Source organism: Nerophis ophidion, linkage group LG15 (genome assembly GCF_033978795.1).
Source record: "Nerophis ophidion isolate RoL-2023_Sa linkage group LG15, RoL_Noph_v1.0, whole genome shotgun sequence".
NCBI lineage: Eukaryota > Metazoa > Chordata > Actinopteri > Syngnathiformes > Syngnathidae > Nerophis > Nerophis ophidion.
In genome coordinates, this window is record NC_084625.1 from 37,376,711 (window position 1) to 37,398,554 (window position 21,844).

The 21,844-nt window shown below is 40.6% G+C and overlaps 1 protein-coding gene across 1 annotated transcript in view; it reads right to left on the reverse strand.

Moving 5' to 3' along the window:
* Window positions 1–11,294: 11,294 nt before the first annotated feature.
* Window positions 11,295–21,844, reverse strand: part of LOC133569634 (myosin regulatory light chain 2, smooth muscle minor isoform) — a 27,624-nt gene continuing 17,074 nt past the window's right edge. The window contains exons 3-4 of the mRNA XM_061922113.1: window positions 11,808–11,969; window positions 11,295–11,729 (exon numbers count right to left, since the gene is read on the reverse strand). Of these exons, the coding sequence (XP_061778097.1) occupies window positions 11,557–11,729; window positions 11,808–11,969 (335 nt within the window). The 3' untranslated portion in view covers window positions 11,295–11,556. The remainder of the gene's footprint in view (window positions 11,730–11,807; window positions 11,970–21,844) is intronic.

Consider the following 21,844-nt stretch of genomic DNA (forward strand, 5'->3'; position numbering starts at 1 on the left):
CACACACATTAAACATGTAATCATCTGCTACATTTGGAATCCCGCTTGCAAATACGTAGGAGTTGATTTTCCCCCAGTAGAGCGGTACTCTCCTTAAGCTGGCTGTGGATACCAACAATTTAAGGCCCAACCATAGTCAGGTGAGAGATACGCAGTACGAACCATGGCCGGCTCTACGCAGGGTCAAGAGGGGGCAGAGCCCCCTTAAATAAATGTTTTGCCCCCTCAAATCAAAATTTGAGAAAGCAGATTTTAATAAACTCACAAAATTACTACATTACAAGTTGACAAAATGATCTGCACTTGCGGAAACATCCGCCGAAAAAGGGACACCCACGTAATAGTAGTGTCGGCTTCCCTTTCATCCCTGGTGTGTACACATGATGCCCCCTTCACATTTCTGACTGCCCCCTCATATAAGCATGCCTAGTACCGCCCCTGGTACGAACTAAGTAGAGGACTCAAAGCGGAGGAGCGCAAGGCTTTCATAGGCATAGTATACTAGCTCAAATTGATGCTCTTCTATACCGCACTTCCTTGACAAACATTTATTTTATTTGAAGAGTTTTTCGCCGTGTAAACATGCCGTGTTGTGTGCTGCTTGGCGGCTGACAAAGCCAACGGGCTAATGAAGCACCCGTTTACCTGTATCCTCTGAAGACCGAAGGCAGGATTTGGGACGACTACTGGACCAGATTGGCTGCGGAGTGGAGAACTGAACAGAGCTACGATAGTTACACGGTTCTCTCTGTGCGAGTGGCTCGCAAACACAGATGTTGATTTCAGTTTTGGAGGATTATCTAATCTTGCCAAGGAAAGTTTGTAGCAGGTGGCAGTTTAAAGGTTGTTCGCTGCCAAAGCATGGCTCGTCTTGGGACTGTGAGTAAAAACATAATTGAAATATAAACTATACATTTATCTGTAAGTCTGACAAATATCTTTTGAATTGATCGATTTTCACATTTAGATTGTATGTTCGTTTGTTTTGTGATTCAGATGTTGAGTTGTTGGTGCAAAGCTGATGACGATTCTGGCAAAATGGGGGGTAATACGTATATTTTTGGTAGTTGTGTATTTTCTGATGTTCATTGCAGGAGGGTATTAGAGAGCCTGCTAGTGACTTGACACTGCATGTATGTATTGGCAGAGTGCATCAAGTGCATCCACTAAATTGACCCAAAATTAAACTTTGACGCAATAAAAGCATGTTTTATTGTAGGTTTACGAGCTGGAGTATGTTTAGAAGTACAAACCCCATTTCCATATAAGTTGGGAAATTGTTTTAGATGTCAATACAAACGGAATACAATTATTTGCAAATCATTTTCAACCCATATTCAATTGAATGCACTACAAAATGTAGTGCATTCAATTCAACAAGAAAAAGAAAAAAAATCCCACCATCTCAACTTGAAAAATCAAGAAAGATAATTATGTAAATATAACATAGAGTTATAGATTTATATTTTGTTCATAACACAGTGTAATATAATTTGTATATTATCTCCAATCAGGAAGGGGCTAGGAATATGGTTAATTATTTGACATTTTTTGTACAAAATGCATCGCGGGGCCCTATGCACAGCGTGTGCTCTGTGTCAAGCTTTATGAGTTTATGGTCAAACTCATAAACTTTTTTTTTTGCAAATAATAATTAACTTAGAATTTCATGGCTGCAACACGTGCCAAAGTAGTTGGGAATGGGCATGTTCACCACTATGTTACATCACCTTTTCTTTTAACAACACTAAAACGTTTGGGAACTAAGGAAACTAATTGTTGAAACGTTGAAAGTGGAATTATTTCCCTTTCTTGTTTTATGTAGAGCTTCAGTCGTTCAACAGTCCGGGGTCTCCGCTGTCGTATTTTACGCTCCATAATGCGGCACACATTTTCGATGGGAGACAGGTCTGGACTGCAGGCGGGCCAGGAAAGTAACCGCACTCTTTTTTTCGAGGCCACCCTTTTGTAACACATGCTGAATGTAGCTTTGCATTGTATTTCTGAAATAAGCAGGGGCGTCCATGAAAAAGACGGCGCTTAGATGGCAGCATATGTTGTTCCAAAACCTGTATGTACCTTTCAGCATTAATGGTGTCTTCACAGATGTGTAAGTTACCTATGCCTTGGGCACTAATGCACCCCCATACCATCACAGATGATGGCTTTTGAACATATGCGTCGATAACAGTCTGGATGGTTCGCTTCTCCTTAGGAGCGGATGACACGATGTTGAATATTTCCAAAAACAATTTGAAATGTGGACTCGTCAGACCACAGAACACTGATCTCGGCAGCGTTTCTGGATGTTGTTGATAAATTGCTTTCTCTTTGCATAGTACAGCTTTTACTTGCACTTACAGATGTAGCAACGAACAGTGTCAAGTGAAAATGGTTTTCTAAAGTGTTCCTGAGCCCATGTCGTTATATCCTTCAGAGATTGATTTTGATTTTTGAGGGATCGAAGGTCACGGTCATTCAATGTTGGTTTCCGGCCATGCTGCTTACGTGGAGTGATTATTCCAGATTCTCTGAACCTTTTGATGATATCATGGACCGTAGATGTTGGAATCTCTAAATTTCTTGCAATTGCACTTTGAGAAACGTTGTTCTTAAAGTGTTTGACTATTTGCTCACGCAGCTGTGGACAAAGGGGTGTACCTCGCCCCATCCTTTCTTGTGAAAGACTGAGCATTTTTTGGGAAGCTGTTTTTATACCCAATCATGGCATCCACCTGTTCCCAATTAGCCTGCACACCTGTGGGATGTTCCAAATAAGTGTTTGATGAGCATTCCTCAATGTTATCAGTATTTCTTGCCACCTTTCCCAACTTCCGTGTGAAGTGTTGCTGGCATCAAATTTTAAAGTTAATGACTATTTGCAAAAAATCTATATTTATCAGTTTTAACATCAAATATCTTTGTAGCATATTCAACTGAATATGGGTTGAAATTGATTTGCAATTCATTGTATTCCGTTTATAATTACATCTAACACAATTTCCCAACTCATATGGAAACGGGGGTATATATATATATATATATATATATATATATAAATATATATATATATATATATATTCCTGGCGCACTAATTCACTGAAAGAGCGTGCACTTGCCCCTGATGATGTCACGTTTTCAATGGGAAAATGCATTTTACAACAATATGATTTGACTGAGCGACTAGGAGACACAACGGGTAACAACAGAAAATGGATTAGAAAGGACAGATTTAAAAAAATAAACAAATAAAAATAAAATAATCATTTTTATTTTATTTTAACTTGGGACTTCCCGCTGGGCGGATTTTGGACGCTGGCGGGCCGTAGTTTGGGGACCCCTGTTTTAAGACCATAAAATAAATAAATATGCATAAATTATCAATTAAATAATGGAATTGTGAGTTGCCCAAATTTTACCACCTTCATTAAGTACCCTTGTACCATTACCTAAATCCAACACAAATTATGCCTATGAAAAAAGATAAATTATATTACAATTTGTCACACTTATGGATCATGTTTTGTTTTGTCATTTTATGTTTTTGATTTTGGACATTCAGTCACATTTTGCACTTCCTGGTTTTGTTTGTTTCCATGCCAACGTATTAGTTCCCACCTTGTCACGCCCCTGCCCTCAGTCCCGCACCTGTTCCTGATTATCACAGCCAGTATTTAAGTAATTTTCTTTCTGTTCATCATTCTGGGATCTTCTCACATGCGCACGCACCCTACCCATGCCGAACCTCCTTCATGTCCTTGTCCATAGTTCCATGCCGTGTAAGTTTTTGTATTTATGCCATTGTGCTAGTTTTGTTTATAGTTTATTATTATTCATGCCAATCGAGCAAGTGTTTTTGTTTCATGTTTGTAGTTTGCAGCATTTATGCTAGTCTTTTGTTTATTCATAGCCAAGTGTCTGTACCTCCTTGTGAGCGCCCTTAGTTTGATTATTTTTGATTATAGTGTTTAAATAAACAACCATGTACTCACGTCCACGCCGCACTTGTGCTGATTCTCATCTGCATCGAAGAAACAATCCACGTCCAAGCCTTGTTGTGACACAATTACACTTTTCTATTACAATTACATTTTATCCAGGATCTATTTACTGTATTTAAGGATGAATTGACTCAACAAAGTATTGTCGATTCATTTTGCTGTATAGGAGTACATCATGTGTTCAAATAATACCTTAATCCATACCCTCTCTAGCTATGAGCTACAGCTGCCAAATCAATTTTTCATAAAATGTATAAATGTTCTGGATTTTTTTTTTTTTTTTGCAAATAAAAAACAAGTGAGTGAAAGCAATACAGCACCTAAGGGAGATATTGGTAAATTGCAGTTTAAATCAGATTTAATACAAACATAAATATTGACTTATTATCATTGTTATTTTTATGAATTGTATCTTCTTATATTTGATCTCACTGCCTTCGCCATTGCGTGAATTACAATGAAATAATTCACGATTATTAAAAGTACTTTTATACAGTAGTACAATAGTTACGTTATGTCTGGTAAACGATAAAGAAATTCTAAAGCAGTTTTTTTTTTTGCAAAATCGATTTGACACAGTAAATATAAATTCAGCAGTATTGCCAAAATCAATATGCAATAAAATGACACAATCCTATTTTCATAACTAGCAGACATGCATACAAGGGCATTGTATTATATTTATTCATATGCCAAAACCAAAACATAAAATTCAATAACAAGGGCAAACAGGAAAAGGCAAAAAGAGGATTTAAATGACACTAAAACAGTTCAACCATTTTTAATAAAACAATTATTCCCCTTCATTGCATACCATCGTGTATACCAGCGTTTCTCAAAGTGTGGGGCGGGCCCCACTGGTGGGGAATAGAGACATGACAGGTGGGGCGCGAGAAATGGCAGGAAATGTAACTTTAATTGTTTTATTTTTTGTATTTATTATATTCTTAGATTTTTTTTTTACAACCCCGTTTTCTATACAAACTGTAAATCACTGTCAAACGACACAGTTGCAAGACGTATATGTGACATTGCAAGAGATCTTGAGGAACAACTCGTAGACAAATTAAAAGAAAGCCGTTTTGCTTTACAAGTGGACGAAGCTACTGACGGCAATAAAGACTGCCTGTTCATCGCATACGTGATACGTCCGCTTTGCGAATGGCGAGTCACTGTGCGAGGATTTGCTGTTTTGCAAATACAAAAAAAAATAGAGCCAGTGCTGATGAGCTGTTCAAGATAATGGACAGTTTCCTCAAAGAACATGACCTTAAATGGGAAAACTGTGTGGGCTTTTGCTATGATGGCGCACAGACCATGGCAGGGTCAAGAAACGGGCTGCAGGCTCTAATAAAGAGGGTTGCGCCTATGCGCATTGGACACATTGTGTCATTCACCGGGAAGCACTCGCGTCAAGGCACCTCAGCCCCGAACTCAATGAGGTTTTAACAAATGTGAGCGCGGTAAATTTTATCAAAACACAAAAAAGTGGCACTTTTAATCAATTTATTATTGAACTCGATGCAAGTTATTTGATGTATTATTGAACTTGATGCAAGTTATTTGATATATTATTGAACTTGATGCAAGTTATACCACAGCTGCACAGTTATTTTATTTAATATTGAACTTGATGTTATTTTATGTTATTGAGTTTGAATGTATACAACTTGATGTTACTTGATGTTCAATAAATTTGAAAATGTTAATCTTGGCATTAGCGTTCTGTTTGCGCGATGGGGGCAGATGGGGCTTGAAAACTCCCCCTTGTCCGAAGTGGGGGATGAGATGACAAAAAAAGTTTGAGAACCACTGGTGTATACAATATTAAATCCATGGTACAAGATGAAAAAATACTACTGTCTCTCTTAAAGCACGTTCAATAACATACTTCCTAATTTTGTAAATATACTGACTGTAACTATATCACTAATGTAGCAAAATGAACAAAACAACCAAAACAGATACAGAGAAGAGAACTAAAATACATATCTCATACTGCTAATATCGACCCAATACTGTCCTTGGTATCGACAAAATCAACATTTGGCTAGCAAGAGTGGCGAGGTATCAATCTGCACATTTCTATATCATTGTCTGTGCGCAGCAATACATTAAATAAGATCCAGTGTCTGACAAATAAAAGCCTAAAACATACAAATGGCCTATTAAATACATCCATATAGGGAATAAAGCCGTTTCGCATATCCTAATTATTTCAACTAGGTCAACACCATAATTCCCCAATTGCAACCTCCACGTGGTGATATGAATTTGATTATATATGTATAATAGAATATTCAGATTTTAATCCCATTTGTAATTATATTGTTATACATTTACGGTCATCATAAATCCATTTTAGTAAATATTTTTGTCGAGTATTAGAAGACTTGATGATGGAATTGTGAGGTGGCTAATTTGTCACTGGCTAGCTAATATTGTTAAATATATTAACAATCATGGCGATTTTATTTTACTCACCAGATCGTCGAGAAACATCCAGTGTGTCGCTGTAAAACAACAGGGTAGTAAAACATTGTGGAGAGAAGCAGCCGACAAGCAGACAGCGGGCTGAGAGGAGCGGTCCTGACCAAGATGGAGGTCAGGAGGCGGGGAATGCAGCAGAGAGGAGAGGCGTGACGCACTCGGAGCGGCACGGCAGCAGCAATCTGAGTCAGGTGCGTACACCACACATCCCTACATCTTGTGCGGCAGCATAAAAAGGGCGAGGGAGGAACGATCATGGCAGAAGTAGCAGAAGGAACCCCCTGACGACACCGACCACGAGCACGATGAATAAGACCCGGAAGACGATGAGCCCCCGCAATAGACGCAAACCCCGGACACCGAAAGGTGCACCGTGACCGCAAGCAGGAAGCGCCCTCGCACTGAAAAGTGACGCCACAGACAGGCAAGAAAACTTGATGTGTATTGAAATAATAAACTCAAGTCAAACCTGCTATGATGCGTCATGTATTGGATGTCACCGCAACCCACACATGGATGGCAGGAAGTCCGTCACATTGGCACCCAACTGGGAGACACCATCGGAAACGGAGGACGATGACGTCATCTGGGCCCTCGTAGCGAGCTACACCAAGCTACTCGAAGAGAAGCGTCAGGAGAACCAGGTACTGCAGGCACTGATGGAGCAGATGGAGGGAAGCGGTGAGTGCAACCCGGAAGAAGAAGCCAAGAAAGCCGCCGCCGAGACCGCCCACTTGGGCAGGCGGCAGTGGCATCCGCAGGCCTGCAGGGCGAGCTGTCTATCAAGGAAAAGAAAGACGAGGAGCACACCGAGGTGGCCGCCGAGACCATCTACCAGGAAGGTGGGGCTGGAGAGGCGGCAGTAGCGGCGAAAGATTAGCAGAGCGAGCTGTCGGCCAAAGAAGAGAAAGTGCCTGGAGAAATGCAGGACGAGGAGGAAGATAAGGAAGAGAAAATACCTGGAAAAATGCAGGAAAATGATTAAGAAGAATTTCATGAAGGTTATGATGAGGACAAAATTTATGTTAAAGAAGAAGGTAAAGATGAAGAAAAAGTTAAAGAATCTCAGGAAAGTGATAAAAAAGAAGAAATACTTGAAGAAATTCAGGAAAATGATGAAGGTGAAGAAGAAGTTGAAGATAAAGAAGGTGAAGATGAAGAGGAACTTGAAAAATTTCAAGAAAAGGAAGAAGAAATACTTGAAGAAATGCAAGAAAAGAAAGAAGAAGTACTTGGAGAAATGCAAGAAGAGAATGGAGAAGGCAAAGAGGACAAAGGAAAAGTCAAACAAGAAGAAGTAACTCAAGAAATTGAGATAGAAGAAATAATTGAAGAATTTCTGGAAAATGATGAAGACGAACAAGAAGAGGAAGAAATTGAGGATGAAGAAGGGGTTGGAAAAACTCAAGAAATTGTGAAAGAAATACTTGGAGAAATGCAAGAAAAGGAAGAAGAAGAAATACTTGGAGAAATTCAAGAAAAGGACGGAGAAGTTAAAGAGGACAAAGAAAAAGTCAAGCAAGAAGAAGGAACTCAAGAAATTGAGAAAGAAGAAGTTGATTCTAACAACAAAGAAGAAGAGGAAGATGATGATGATGATGAGGAGGAGGATGGTGAGGAAGACCATGGTGATGATGAGGATAAAGAGGAGCATGATGATGATGATGATGATGATGATAATGACGAGGAAGACCATGGTGATGATGGAAAAGACCATGGTGGTGATGACGATGAAGAGGACGAAGAGGACAAGGAAAAACTCGAAGAGGACAAGGAGAAAGGCAAAGAAATTGAAGTTCGGGAAGTCAAAGAAAAACGCAAAGACAAAGTTAAAGAAGTCAGATGGCCGCAGCAGTTTGTTTTCCGCTCCTTAAAAAAAATGTGGCGGGGAGTATGCTCAGCCGGACTGAAGCCCGGCTTCGAACTGGCGGTGAAGGTATGTGGAGAGACGCAGCCGACGGGTCGACAAGATGGAGGCCAGGAGGCGGTTCATGCAGCAGAGAGGAGAGGCGTGACGCACTCGGAGCGGCACGGCAGCAGCAATCCAAGTCAGGTGCGTACACCACACAATCCCTACGTCTTGTGCGGCAGCATAAAAAGGGCAAGGGAGGAACGATCGTGGCAGAAGTAGGAGAAGGAACTCCCTGACGACACCGACCACAAGCACGACGAACAAGACCCGGAAGACGATGAGCCCCCGCAATAGACGCAAACCCCGGACACCGAAAGGTTCACCGCGACCGCAAGCAGGAAGCGCCCGCGCACTGAAAAGTGACGCCACAGACAGGCAAGAAAACTTGATGTGTATTGAAATAATAAACTCAAGTCAAACCTGCTACGGTGCGTCATGTATTGGATGTCACCGCAACCCACACAATCCGTCACAAACATATTGTTCAAATAGTCCAGAAAGTTATTAAAAGGCGAAATTTTTCCCTGCCGAGGTGAATGCAGCAGATATTAAAAGTTCAGTGATGGGAGGGATTGGAAAACTATCGTTTTAACATCAGACCCTCTGATTGGTCCATCTGCCGAAAAAACGAGCGAGAAAGAACTCCCCTGTCCAAAAAAAAAAATTGGAATAATCACACTAAATGTATCACTTGGGTTGTCATAATTGAACAACACGATTTCAAAAAATGACCCAAACTAATTATAGCTTTTAAAATTTACAAAAAAGGAGGGGGGTAATGTTTTACTGAAGAAAAATACCTTTTTTTCCAATACAAATACATTTGCTTTAAGTCAAATGAAATGCATGCATATGAAAAATAACTAAAAAAGATAAAATCTCAAAATGCTAATTCAAAAAGCTTTCTAAACACCACATGAAAAAAATAATTACACTGGGGGTTTTTAAGGACCCTGGGCCAGTGAGAGAAATCCTCCAGAAGCCTTCCTCCACTCACTTTGACCTCCTGCTAGATGAAGTACCAGGTCAGCTCAGTTGCACTAAAACACATTTTGTACTGTTGCTACGTGTACTTCAATTATGCACCAACATATTCACTATATCTTTTTTTTTCTAACTCATTGTGGTTCATCCACATCATCAGTTATATCTCTAATCGCAATATTTAATAATATAGAGGTATCAGGATCATGAGCCATGTGTTGTGTATTGCAGTGAAAGAGGCAGGAACCTAACTTGTGACAAGACCCAGGATAGCTGAGGTCAACATTACTAACACCTAGTAATGGTATCTGGGTTTGTACCCCAGTTGGGTCGATTGATAATTGACTGTTGTTTCTTCGCTATCATATCGTGGTTACTCAGAGAAATATATGAAACAGTGAAATCCAATGTCAACAAAACCCTGTATACCTCAGTGGTTAAAAATGTTGGCTCTCAATAAGGAGTACTGCTTTTGAATCCCAGTCAGGTTGATAGATAACTTACAAAAGTATATGGCTGGAAGCATCACGATGCCCAGCTATTACAACGGTTATCCCACAAACTTTAGCCTTGGCTCAGAGGATACAACTGACTCCCCGAGGTTTTCACTGACTTTTAATGATCTGTTGTCTTTATCCATAACTGATCTTTTTAACTGTGTATGTTAATCAATTACCACCCAACGTTACTATGTGGGGGAGGTTTGTACACAGTCATGAGGACTGCAGAATTACCTTGTAGGTTGCCAATAAACTGGTATTCGAACGCGGTGTTACCCACTTACCTATTTCTTGATGAGGTGTGATTCCGCCCCATAACCAAATGTAATCAGGAACACTTCCCATAATGAGCTACAATACAGGTAAAATAAGACACTGACTCTTCTGGCAGGAACCTTGAAAGTTAATCTCACATGGGTACGTACCCCTTATAAAGAGCCAGCAGTGCTAACCACTGAGCTATCCAGAGTCCATCCATTTACTACCGCTTATCCCCTTTTGGGATTGCGAGGGGCGCTGGCGCCTATCTCAGCTACAATCGGGCGGAAGGCGGCGTACAACCTGGACAAGTCGCCACCTCATTGCCGGGCCAACACAGACAACATTCACACACTAGGGCCAATTTAGTGTTGCCAATCAACCTATCCCCAGGTGCATGTCTTTGGCAGTGGGAGGAAGCCGAAGTACCCGGAGGGAACCCACGCATTCACGGGGAGAACATGCAAACTCCACACAGAAAGATCCCGAGCCTGGGATTGAACCGAGGACTGCAGGACCTTTTGTATTGTGAGGCAGACGCACTAAACCCTCTACCACCGTGAAGCCCGCTATCCGGAGTCTTGGTTAGATATTCTTTCTCCTACACAAATGTAATTTAGGACCCACCTCAGTAAACAAAGCACTGTTAACACTAGTCCAGCCACAGCCTCGTAAGTTATCGATCAATTTTAGGTCTTGTTTTGATAGAACTCCACAAAGTTGTATTTTCCTAGGCAACCTGGTGAACCAACATTAAGTCAATGGATGTTTATTCATCCAGTTGATTGTATTCTCAGAGCATTCTATCAATTACAACTGGACTGTTCAGTTTGTTTTAAGGCTGGCAAACACTGATTTTGTAAATCTTAAGCAATTCTATTAATCTGTTAAAGACCCCACACACAAAAGGTAAAAAAAAGTCAGCCATTTTGACTTTTGTGTGTGTTATACTCATGTCAGAGCAGCACACCACCTTGCTTGCTATAAGCCAAAATCTTGTGTGGACAAAATACATTTAAAATCATTAAAATAAAATAGATTAACTGAATCTGAATGTTGTTCTTCTCACACTCATTTAAACCTTTGTGGAGAATATACTCAAGACTTGCACCATTTATTCCAGTTTATGTAAGGGCACCACATTGCAAGTTATAATATTATAAAGGGCTTTATTTAAAAAGTTTATATTATAAAATGCAGCAGTTCACCTAAACCAGTCACACAAATTGCAAAGTCATATCCCATTGGCTCGGGTGACAAACACATCTTTAGTCTTATTGGAAGGAGTTGTATACATTTTGGCAAAGTAGGAACAATACAGCAGAGTAATTGCTTTGGTCTGCTTTACAAAAATGTTTATTACAGGTTGAGATTGGCAGTACAGCGCTCTGACATAGATGGAAAACCATCCTCAATCGTCCTTATCCTTGGCACCGTGTTTAAGGATGCGTGTGAACTCCACATAGTTGAAGTTATTCTTCTTGTCGATGGGGGCCTCCCTGAAGAGCTCATCCACCTCGTCGTCTGTGAAGCGGTCACCCATGGTTGTCAGCAACTCCCTCAGGTAATCATCAGGAATGAAACCTACAATTAAAAAGTTCAAGGTTTTTTGGGCTGCTTCCATACATGTAATGTTTCATCTTCTCAAAAGATTTATTGTACCTGTCCCCTCTTCGTCAAAGCAAGCAAAAGCATTTCTGATCACGTCTTCAGGGTCTGTGCCGTTGAGCTTTTCTCCAAACATGGTGAGGAACATGGTGAAGTTGATGGGCCCAGGAGCTTCATTCATCATGGCCTCCAAGTACTCGTCAGTTGGATCCTTCCCTGTGAACCACAAAAAAGAACACACTTAGACAATTTATATTCTCACCAGGAATTTCACCAAATTACTTCAATTGTTCAACAATGGTTTAAACCAGGGGTCTCAGACACGCGGCCTGCGGGCCAAATACAACGCGCAAGACGTTATTTGCGGCGTTAATTTTAGTGCGACCCACAAGTCTTATATGAATGGCGCTTGACAGCGTTGTGTTATCTGGGTCCAAAATGGCTCTTTCAACGTTCTGGGTTGCCTACCCCTGCATTAGTGGAAAAGCGGCAAGTGAGTGACAGCGAAAGAGACGTTGCCATGGAGACGAGGGTTTTCTTACTTGTATTCACACCACGACACCTGTCCGACAGTAATAACAGTCCCCAATAACCTGGACCAATTCAAATTTGTTTTTATTTTTATTGTTTCATTTGTATTGCCTCACACGATGAACACTACATAGATTTCCATAAGACGACGGATAACAATTCGGGAGCCGTCACTTTTTTGCACTCGCTATCCCAGTACTTTCCCGGCTGTTATCCGTCGACCGCCGTGTTGCTGTAGGGATGAAATTACATTATTGTCGGTGCGTCTACTAAATACAAATATATTCAACAACCCCAAACATGTCTTTTTCAAAGCCTGCAGTTAGTGATGAGCAAAGTCAATTCCAGGAAAAGTGGCAGATGCAATATTTATTTGTTGAGCACAGGGGCACCCCGACGTGTCTTTTTTTGAACAGAGAATGTTGCGGTGCACAATGGATACAATTTGAAACGTCATTATACAACTACTGCATTTTCCGCGCTATAAGCCGCACCTAAAAACCACAAATTTCCTCAAAAGCTGACAGTGCGGCTTATAACCCGGAGCGCCTTATAATAAATAAATGGGTTGTACTTGTATAGCGCTTTTCTACCTTAAGGTACTCAAAGCGCTTTTGACACTATTTCCACATTTACCCATTCACACACACATTCACACACTGATGGAGGGAGCTGCCATGCAAGGCGCCAACCAGCACCCATCAGGAGCAAGGGTGAAGTGTCTTGCTCAGGACACAACGGACGTGACGAGGTTGGTACTAGGTGGGAATTGAACCAGGGACGCTCGGGTTGCGCACGGCCACTCTCCCCACTGCGCCACGCCGTCCCATATATATGGATTATTATAAATATTTATTTTCAAAAGTTTAGGTCTCGCAACTACGGTAAACAGCCGCCATCTTTTTTCCCCGTAGAGGAGGAAACGCTTCTTCTTCTACGGTAAGCAACCGCCAAGGTAAGCACCCGCCCACCTGGAAAGAGGAAGCGCTTCTTCTTCTACGGTACTCAACCGCCAAGGTAAGCACCCGCCCCCGTAGTAGAAGAAGCGCGCGGCTAATACCATTCATTTCATTTGTGTGTTTCTGTAAAGACGACCACAAAATGGCTCCTACTAAGAGACACGCGTACAACGTAGAATTCTAACTCAAGGCAATACGTCACGCACAAGAACACGGAAATAGAGCAGCAGCGAGAGAATTGAACTACACTGACTCTGATGACTTCGATGAGATGTAGCCCGCCATTTTGGATGCCGTGTTCGCCCAACTTTTTAATTCAGACACAGAGGAAGAAGAATTTGAGGGATTTATGGATGAGAAATAACTTCAGAAAGTGAGCTTTAAACGTTTATTTTGTGTGCTGTGACATTAACGTTCGAGCAACGTTGAGTTATTGATGTTGCTATTGCTCTGCAACATTTTGAGTGTTATTATTGTTGTGATTGCACATTTGCCCACTGGTTTGTATGTAATATATTATTAAAGTTTGACTGACCTGACTGTTTTTTTGACATTCCCTTTAGCGCAGCGTAGGCGCGGCTTATAGGTGAACAAAGTTTTTAAATATGCCATTCATTGAAGGTGCGGCTTATAACCCGGGGAGGCTTATAGTGCGGAAAATATGGTAGACATGCTGAGGAGTATGCACAATTTTTTTAGGAAGTCTTTTCTTGCGGCCCAGCCTCACCCAGACTCTGCATCCAGTGGCCGCCAGGTAAAGTGAGTTTGAGACCCCAGGTTTAAACCCAGGGTCCACAACCACTTGACCAAGCTGTGAAAAACTTTCAGAATAAAGGTAACCTTTTTGAAACACAATTTGGGTAAATAGCCAAAGATTTTTTGGGAAGTTTGGAAATAAAGATATTGTCTTCCTTTGAAAACTTTACAAATACATTTATTTTACTTTGACTTTGAGCTAAGTTAATCTTTCTCATTGAGTATATTGAAAAATAATTATACTCAAGGAATTTGTGAAAAGAAGACATAGCTAGAGCTACTTAAAATAAACCTTTGTTGCTTCCATGCTAAATTTTGTTTTGGTCATGATCAGAAGCAGAAAGACAAGAATGTCACTCATTTGTAAATGGTACTATACCAAATATGACTTTTGCCGGATTTCAGCCAAGAAACATAACCTTGATCAATTTAGGATTACAGTGTATCTATTCATATTGTTTTAGAACGCCCAGACCCAGAAATACTGTTTCACACGGCAAACGCTGCGTTCAATACCATTAGATACCAAAGAGTACAAAAATTGAGTGACAAAGATTCTGATTTTGAGGCAAAGTCTTAAAATTTAAATAAAAAAACACTCCTAAATAACATTTGAATAACACAATTTCCCACACATTCATTTATTTGTAGCGAAAGAATTACAGCCGCCACAAATAAAAAAATAAAAATAAAAATAAAAATAAATATAATAAATAAAAACATTTCGGTTTTGACTCGCTCAACCGCTCATAAAAGCAATGGGACTCTGTCTGTGAATGGAGCTTGTAGTTATGCATTAGAAAAATATGTAAATATTATATAAATATGTACATAAAGTGTTGTAATTATATTCCAACTCCGCGTTCTTCTTGGTCATCGCCGCCGCCGTTTAAATTCAAAAGATTACTAATCGAATATTAACATTTTCACATGAAACTAGTCCGGCTGTGAGCATGCTACGAGTGTATGAACACATTTTGATCAAAGTTACACAAATTATTTTAATATTAGGGGTAATCAGAGTCACCCGCCGCCAAGTATCTTGAGTATCATTGCAGCAAGTCTGCAACTATCTTTTCAAACAGGGTGCGGCACTACTTTATTTCCGGTCTGTTTTGGCCATGAACAATCATTGCACCAAGTCTGCTACTATCTTTTCAAACAGGGTGCGGCACTACTTTAATTCTAGGAATGTCCCAATCTGATATTGATATCGGAAATCAGTCCGATATTAGCCAAAAAAGTGAATGTCGGATTTTATCGGACTGAATCTAAAAACTCCCATATAAGCGTTCCGATATAAGCTGTCCATTTACCGCTGCAGCACTTCTATAATAGGTGACTCTGGTTTGATCATACTCCAACACAGTAGGTGGCGCCAATGCCCCTTAATTAACATTGGTGCAGGCCGCGAAAAAAGAGCATCTCTGATCCAGCATGCACAGCCCACATTATCACAACGACGACAACGCGTGTGCTTGCAGCAAAGTGTGGTGAACCACTACACTTTGCTGCAAGCACATCACTACTAGTGATGTCGGCCGTGTGGAAGTATTTTAACGTAAACTCGGACAAAGACGCTGCCGCTAAATGCAACATTTGTCAGGCGCAAGTGTCCCGTGAAGGGACAGATCCGGGAAGGTTCAATACAAGTAACCTCATCGCACATTAAAAAAAACACCACAAAAAAGAACATGAGGATTTTCGCGAGAGCAGCAAGGCAAAGCAACAAACCTCTGGCTCGCTTCAGCAACCCACGCTGGCTGAAAGCTTTGCAAGACGTGACAAACTACCACAGGACAGCAAAAAGGCAATGGCCATAACAGTAAAGATAGTCCAGTTTATTGTGCTTGATGACCAGCCCCTGTCGGTGGTGAGTAATGTCGGGTTTAAACGCTTAATGGAGCACTTCGAACCTCGCTACATTATTCCTAGCCGCCACTACATTGTAGACAAAAACTATACCCCAGAAGCACGAAGAGGTTAAAAAGTGTATTGCCGCACACGTGGAGAAGGCAAATGCTATAAGCTTCACCACAGACATTTGGAGCTCAGACCATCGTCCGCTGCCTCTGTTGAGCCTGACTGCGCACTGGGTGGACACTGAGCAGTGCTACATGCACGTGAATTCAGGGGATCAAACACAGCTGATGCAATCACGCACACCATGGAGGAGATGCTGCATGACTGGAAGATTGAGAAAAATAAGGTCCATGTCGTTTTAAGAGACAATGCTGCCAACATGAAAAAGGCAATGGATCAGCTAGGTGTATCAAGCTTAGGATGTTTTGCTCACTCTCTTCAGCTTGTAGTCCATGAAGGGGTCTTGTCACAGCGAGCTGTAAGTGATGCACTAGCCAACGGGAGAAAAATAGTGGGCCACTTCAAACATTCCCCCAAAGCTAATTCAAGACTTGAAGACCTGCAAATAGAGCTGAATGTCACACCAAAACGTCTCCAGCAGGATGTCCAGACACAAAGGAGCAGTACAAAGTACATGATTAACAGCCTCATTCATCAATAACGGCCACTGCATGCCTACTCATCTGAAGAAAACCACACCCGGCCATCCATTCTAACAACAAACCAGTGGGGGCTGTTAGAGAAGACCTCAAAGGTTCTGACCCCTTTTGAAGAGCTAACAATTCCAGTCAGTGCTGCGTCTGCTACCACAGCCGATGTCATCCCCTCTGTCCATGCACTGGTACGGTTTCTCAGTAAGGAGAGTGAAGATGATCATGGGATCCTAACTATGAAAGCCACCCTTCTCGATGCAGTCTGCAGACGTTCAGGCATGTGGAATCCGAGCCTCTCTAACGGGGCAACACTGCTGGATCCACGTTATAAAGACAAGTTAGGGAATTTATGTAAAATTCTTACATTTATTTAGCCTAATCTGATGTATATGAGAAAAACTGTACTGTTTACAGTGAGTTGGTTGTAGCCTATGTGACTGTGTTGTGACTGCATAAAATAAGATTACAGGTTATATTATAAAATTATGCATGTTACATTATTTTATATATATGCCAGGTACATCACAAACCCGGAAAACCTGGGACATGCAAAAGCAGCGTTAAAGGCAGCAGCATGTAAAGTAAAAGAGGAGCTGAAGACCACGCCTACACCTCATGTGACCGAGCCAGTGGAGAAGACTCTACGGATGGCGGGTGCAAGCAGCAGCCTTGACGAAATACTGGAGGAGAGCAGCACAGCAGCAGCCCTGCCTGACCAGGTCACCACAGGGGCAATCTGTGAAATGGAGAGCTACTTCTGTGAGGCTCCGATTGAACGGAAGAGCAACCCTTTACACTACTGGAGCCTAAACCAAGCTCGAATCCCCACCATGGCAGCAACAGCAGCTAAATTCCTCTGTGCTCCCTGCACGAGTGTGGAGAGTGAAAGGCTCTTCAGCACAGCGTCAGTTATCATTGAGGAGCACAAGAGCAGGCTGACAGCAAATCATGCCGAAATGCTTATCTTCTTAAAAAAAACCTCCACATTATGCTCGGACTGCAGAAAGTGGAGAAGGAGTACCGTATTTTCCGCGCTATAAGCCGCCTCGGGTTATAAGCCACACCTTCAATGAATGGCATATTTAAAAAATTTTGTTCACCGATAAGCCACACCGGGTCATAAGCCGCACTAAAGAGAATGTCAAAAAAACAGTCAGATAGGTCAGTCAAACTTTAATAATATATAACATACAAACCAGTGTGCAAATGTGCAATCACAACAATAGTAACACTCAAAATATAGTGCGCAAATGTGCAATCACAATAGTAACACTCAAAATATTGCAGAGCAATAGCAACATCAATAACTCAACGTTGCTCGAACGTTAAATGTCACAGCACACAAAATAAACATTTAAAGCTCACTTTCTGAAGTTATTCCTCATCCATAAATCCCTTGAATTCTTCTTCTTCGGTGTCTTAATTAAAAAGTTGGGCGAATACTGCATCCAAAATGGCGGGCTCCGTCTCGTCGAAGTCATCAGAGTCAGTGTAGTTCAATTCTCTTGCTGCTGCTCTATTTCCATGTTCTTCTGCGTGACTTATTGCCTTGAGTATGAATTCTGCGTTGTACGCGTGTCTCTTAGTAGGAGCCAATTTGTGGTCATCTTTACAGAAACACATAAATGAAATGAATCGTATTAGCCGCGCGCTTCTTCTATGGGGGCGGGTGCTTACCTTGGCGTTTGCTTACCGTAGAAGAAGAAGCGCTTCCTCTTCTATGGGGAAAAAAGATGGCGGCTGTTTACCGTAGTTGCGACACCTAAACTCTATGAAAATAAATATTTATATTAATCCATATATAAGGCGCACTGTCAGCTTTTGAGAAAATGTGTGGTTTTTAGGTACGGTTTATAGCGCGGAAAATACGGTAGTAGTAAGGGTAGTCAGCACTGACTATTATTTGTTTTAAGCTCTTGTTATTTGAGTGATATGTTTATTGTGTTCACACTATTCTTCAGTGAAGACTAAGAGTAATTACTACATTGCTTTGGGCACAGTCAGTCAGTGAAACTGGAGCTGTGAACTCTTAACTTAGAGCAGTTTGACAATGGACAATATTGTGTTTTTGTCCCTGCCCACAGTTGTTTCCAACATATGCTGACAGTAAAGAAATAACTGAAGTGAACATGAATTGTTTGCATCTTAAACGTTTTTTTTTTTTTTAAATTGGATTTATTTAAGTTATTTTTCAGGGTCTTATAATTGATTTTTAATTTATTCTATTCAATTAACCAATCAGTTAATAATAAATGGGTCAGTTTTTCCTATACTTACTCTTGCCTAATATTGTTTTCGGTTTTAACACTACAACATCAGTAACAGTAACATCACTTTATCAAGCATTTTCTAACATTCCACACAACAAAATAAGGAATAACTATATATATGATTCGTGCCTATATCGTATCATATTGATATCGGTATCGTATCGGAAGTGAAAACATTGTATCGGGACATCAATATTTAATTCCGGTGTGTTTTGGCCATGAACAGCCATCCCACATGGCCTTGTAATGACCAACTGTTCTGCCTCCCCGTTTGTAACAAGACATCATGGATGTTTCAAGCATTGGCCTTTGATTATGGCATCACCAGGAATAAGAACAGGTAGGATGCAAAAGTCACTAAGGCCATGTGTTGTGCCTAATGCTGGAATGACCATCGTCTCATTGTGTCTAAGCACAAACACTGCATCCTGCCAGAAGAATGTAAAGACAGCTCAACGTCCTCAAGCTTAAAGCAGCTAAGTTACAGAATAACTGCCCAATAATCTTGACGGAGGGCTACGAGACACATTCCATTCTTCTGGCTGCTCAATGCAGATGGGACTCAATTGCCGACAGAGAAGACAGATCTTGAAGAGATGGGTTGAATACTGACGTGATATTCAAACCAGCCACAATCAACTATGACCATGACAATCCCCCAAAAAAAGAAGAAGTCAGAAAGGCCATCAACCAACTCTCCTATGGTGAAGAACCAGGATCAGATTCAATATCTGCTGAGGTATTCAAAGCAGGTGGGTCCAGCCTCGATACAGAAACTGACAAAACTCAAATCTGTGGAATGAAGGAAGGGTCCCAAAACAGATGTAGATGTGACCATTGTCCACATCTACAAGAGGGAAAAAAGGCTACCACCATCCCTGTGGTAATCACAGTGGCCTCTCTCTCGTGGGTCACCAGAAAGATTGGGTTTGAATTTGGACGATTCCAGTTTAGATTCCTTATTCCAATTCTGCATCTCAACAATTCTCAATTCAAATTCTTTTTAAAGGCAGAGTCAAAAACATGAATTTGTTTTTGATAAGAACTTTACAATGCATTTCTCATGTGGCTATTTTCTAAGCAACCAATGTGATTAAAAGAACTGAAAATATGGGAAACATTTTGGATTTTAAAACTTAAAGCCACAAGAAAAAAAAACACTACATCAGTGTGAATGTGACCATGACGAATAATGTAAAGCGCTCTGGGTATAGTGCAGGTGTAGGAAAGCGCTACATAAAAAACAGACTTTCCTTACCCTTTTTTTTTTTTAATGTTGTGTTATTGGTCAACACTGCTATCTGGTGGTGTTTTTTCACTCTTACAGGTGTTGACAAGCCCCTGGTGGAAGTCCTGTTTTAAGTGCACATGACTTTCTTTGAAATATGTCCCCCTGATGACTTCCACACTTATTGGAAGGCCTGGTAGTGTTCCTTTTTTAACTCTCTTTTATTCCGCCTCTGTGTTTTTCGTGTTTCAATATTTTAGTTTCCTGCGATGAGGTGGCGACTTGTCCAGGGTGTACCCCGCCTTCTGCCCGATTGTAGCTGAGATAGGCGCCAGCGCCCCCAAAAGGGAATAAGCGGTAGAAAATGGATGGAATATTTTAGTTTTAATTAAATATATATGTATTCAGAACTATCTATAAACACTGAAGCTCCTCCCAAAATATGGACGGTAAACCACACTGCCTGTCAGCCACACTTTAAACCACAAAATCTCTCTGTAAAACAAACTCATTATACGGATGCTGAGTCATTATTCATTATGTGATTTTCCTTTGATGTTGTACATGCCTTTGTTTTATCCATTGCTACATTACAACGGCACAATTAGAGTTGATGGATACCGTAAAAAAAAAAAAGTTTTAAAATCCTGTGATTTGTATTGTGACATTTTTTTTTTACCAGCTAATTTGAAAATGACTGCTACACTGTCATTTTGTGGAAAATTAACCTTTACAGATCTTTTGTTAATTTGGCTTCTGTCTGTTTTATAGAGATAGTGTTGACATGTATTGCTTGCTTATATTATACTGGGACCAAAACACAAGTTTCCTTCAATTACCGGTATGTGCAATTGTGAATTGAATGGCAAACAAAGTTCTAAACATTCTAGGCCCATCATCTTAAAATGGAACACATTATCTTTAAAATGACTTTATAATATAACCAGGGTTTTCCCTTAATGTACAAACCCCAAAACCAAATCCTTTTCAACCTATATTCAATTGAATGGACTGTAAAGAGAATATTTAATGGTTAAACTGAGAAACGTAATTTTGGGTTTTGTAATTGAATGCGGCTGACCGTCAGAGCATTTTTTATTACCGCCACACCTTAAAGATGTTTTTTTTTTATACTTGAAAACAAATGAAAGTTATATAATATGTTATATCCCCACGAAGAATTTTCACAACATCTGACATTATTTTTAACTCTTATTCCAAATCTGATGATAACAAATGGCACAAATATAACAGTTTTTTTACCTCCTGTGTACACACTTTTGTCGCCGTGAGTCTGTGCTTTCTCGCGGGACACACAACACCACTTCCTTTTTCTCCGCCAATGACCATTCAGGCACGGACGGTGTGTTTGCAAACATGGGAAAAACTGACAATAAATCCAAACCACACAAATATTAAATATTACCAGTAGCAAGTCGTTAGTTTGCATGTGTATATATATATATATATATATATATATATATATATATATATATATATTAGGAGTGTAACGGTACGTGTATTTGTATTGAAACGTTTCGGCGCGGGGGGTTTTCAGTTCAATACAGATGTGTACCGATCGAGTTTCTAAGCTTAAGTCTTAACAAGCTGCTTTGCTGCTTCTGCCTGTCTCAGCACCCAGCATTGTCCCACCGACACAACCATACGATTGGTTTACATACAAAGCAATAACAGCCAATCAGCAGTGCGTATTCAGAGCGCATGTAGTCAATGCTTCAGCGTCGAACACATAGGTGTGTAGCAGGTGAGCAGCGGACTCTCCCCAAATTATAATAAACACCTCCCAGTAATCAATTACTACTAACATCAC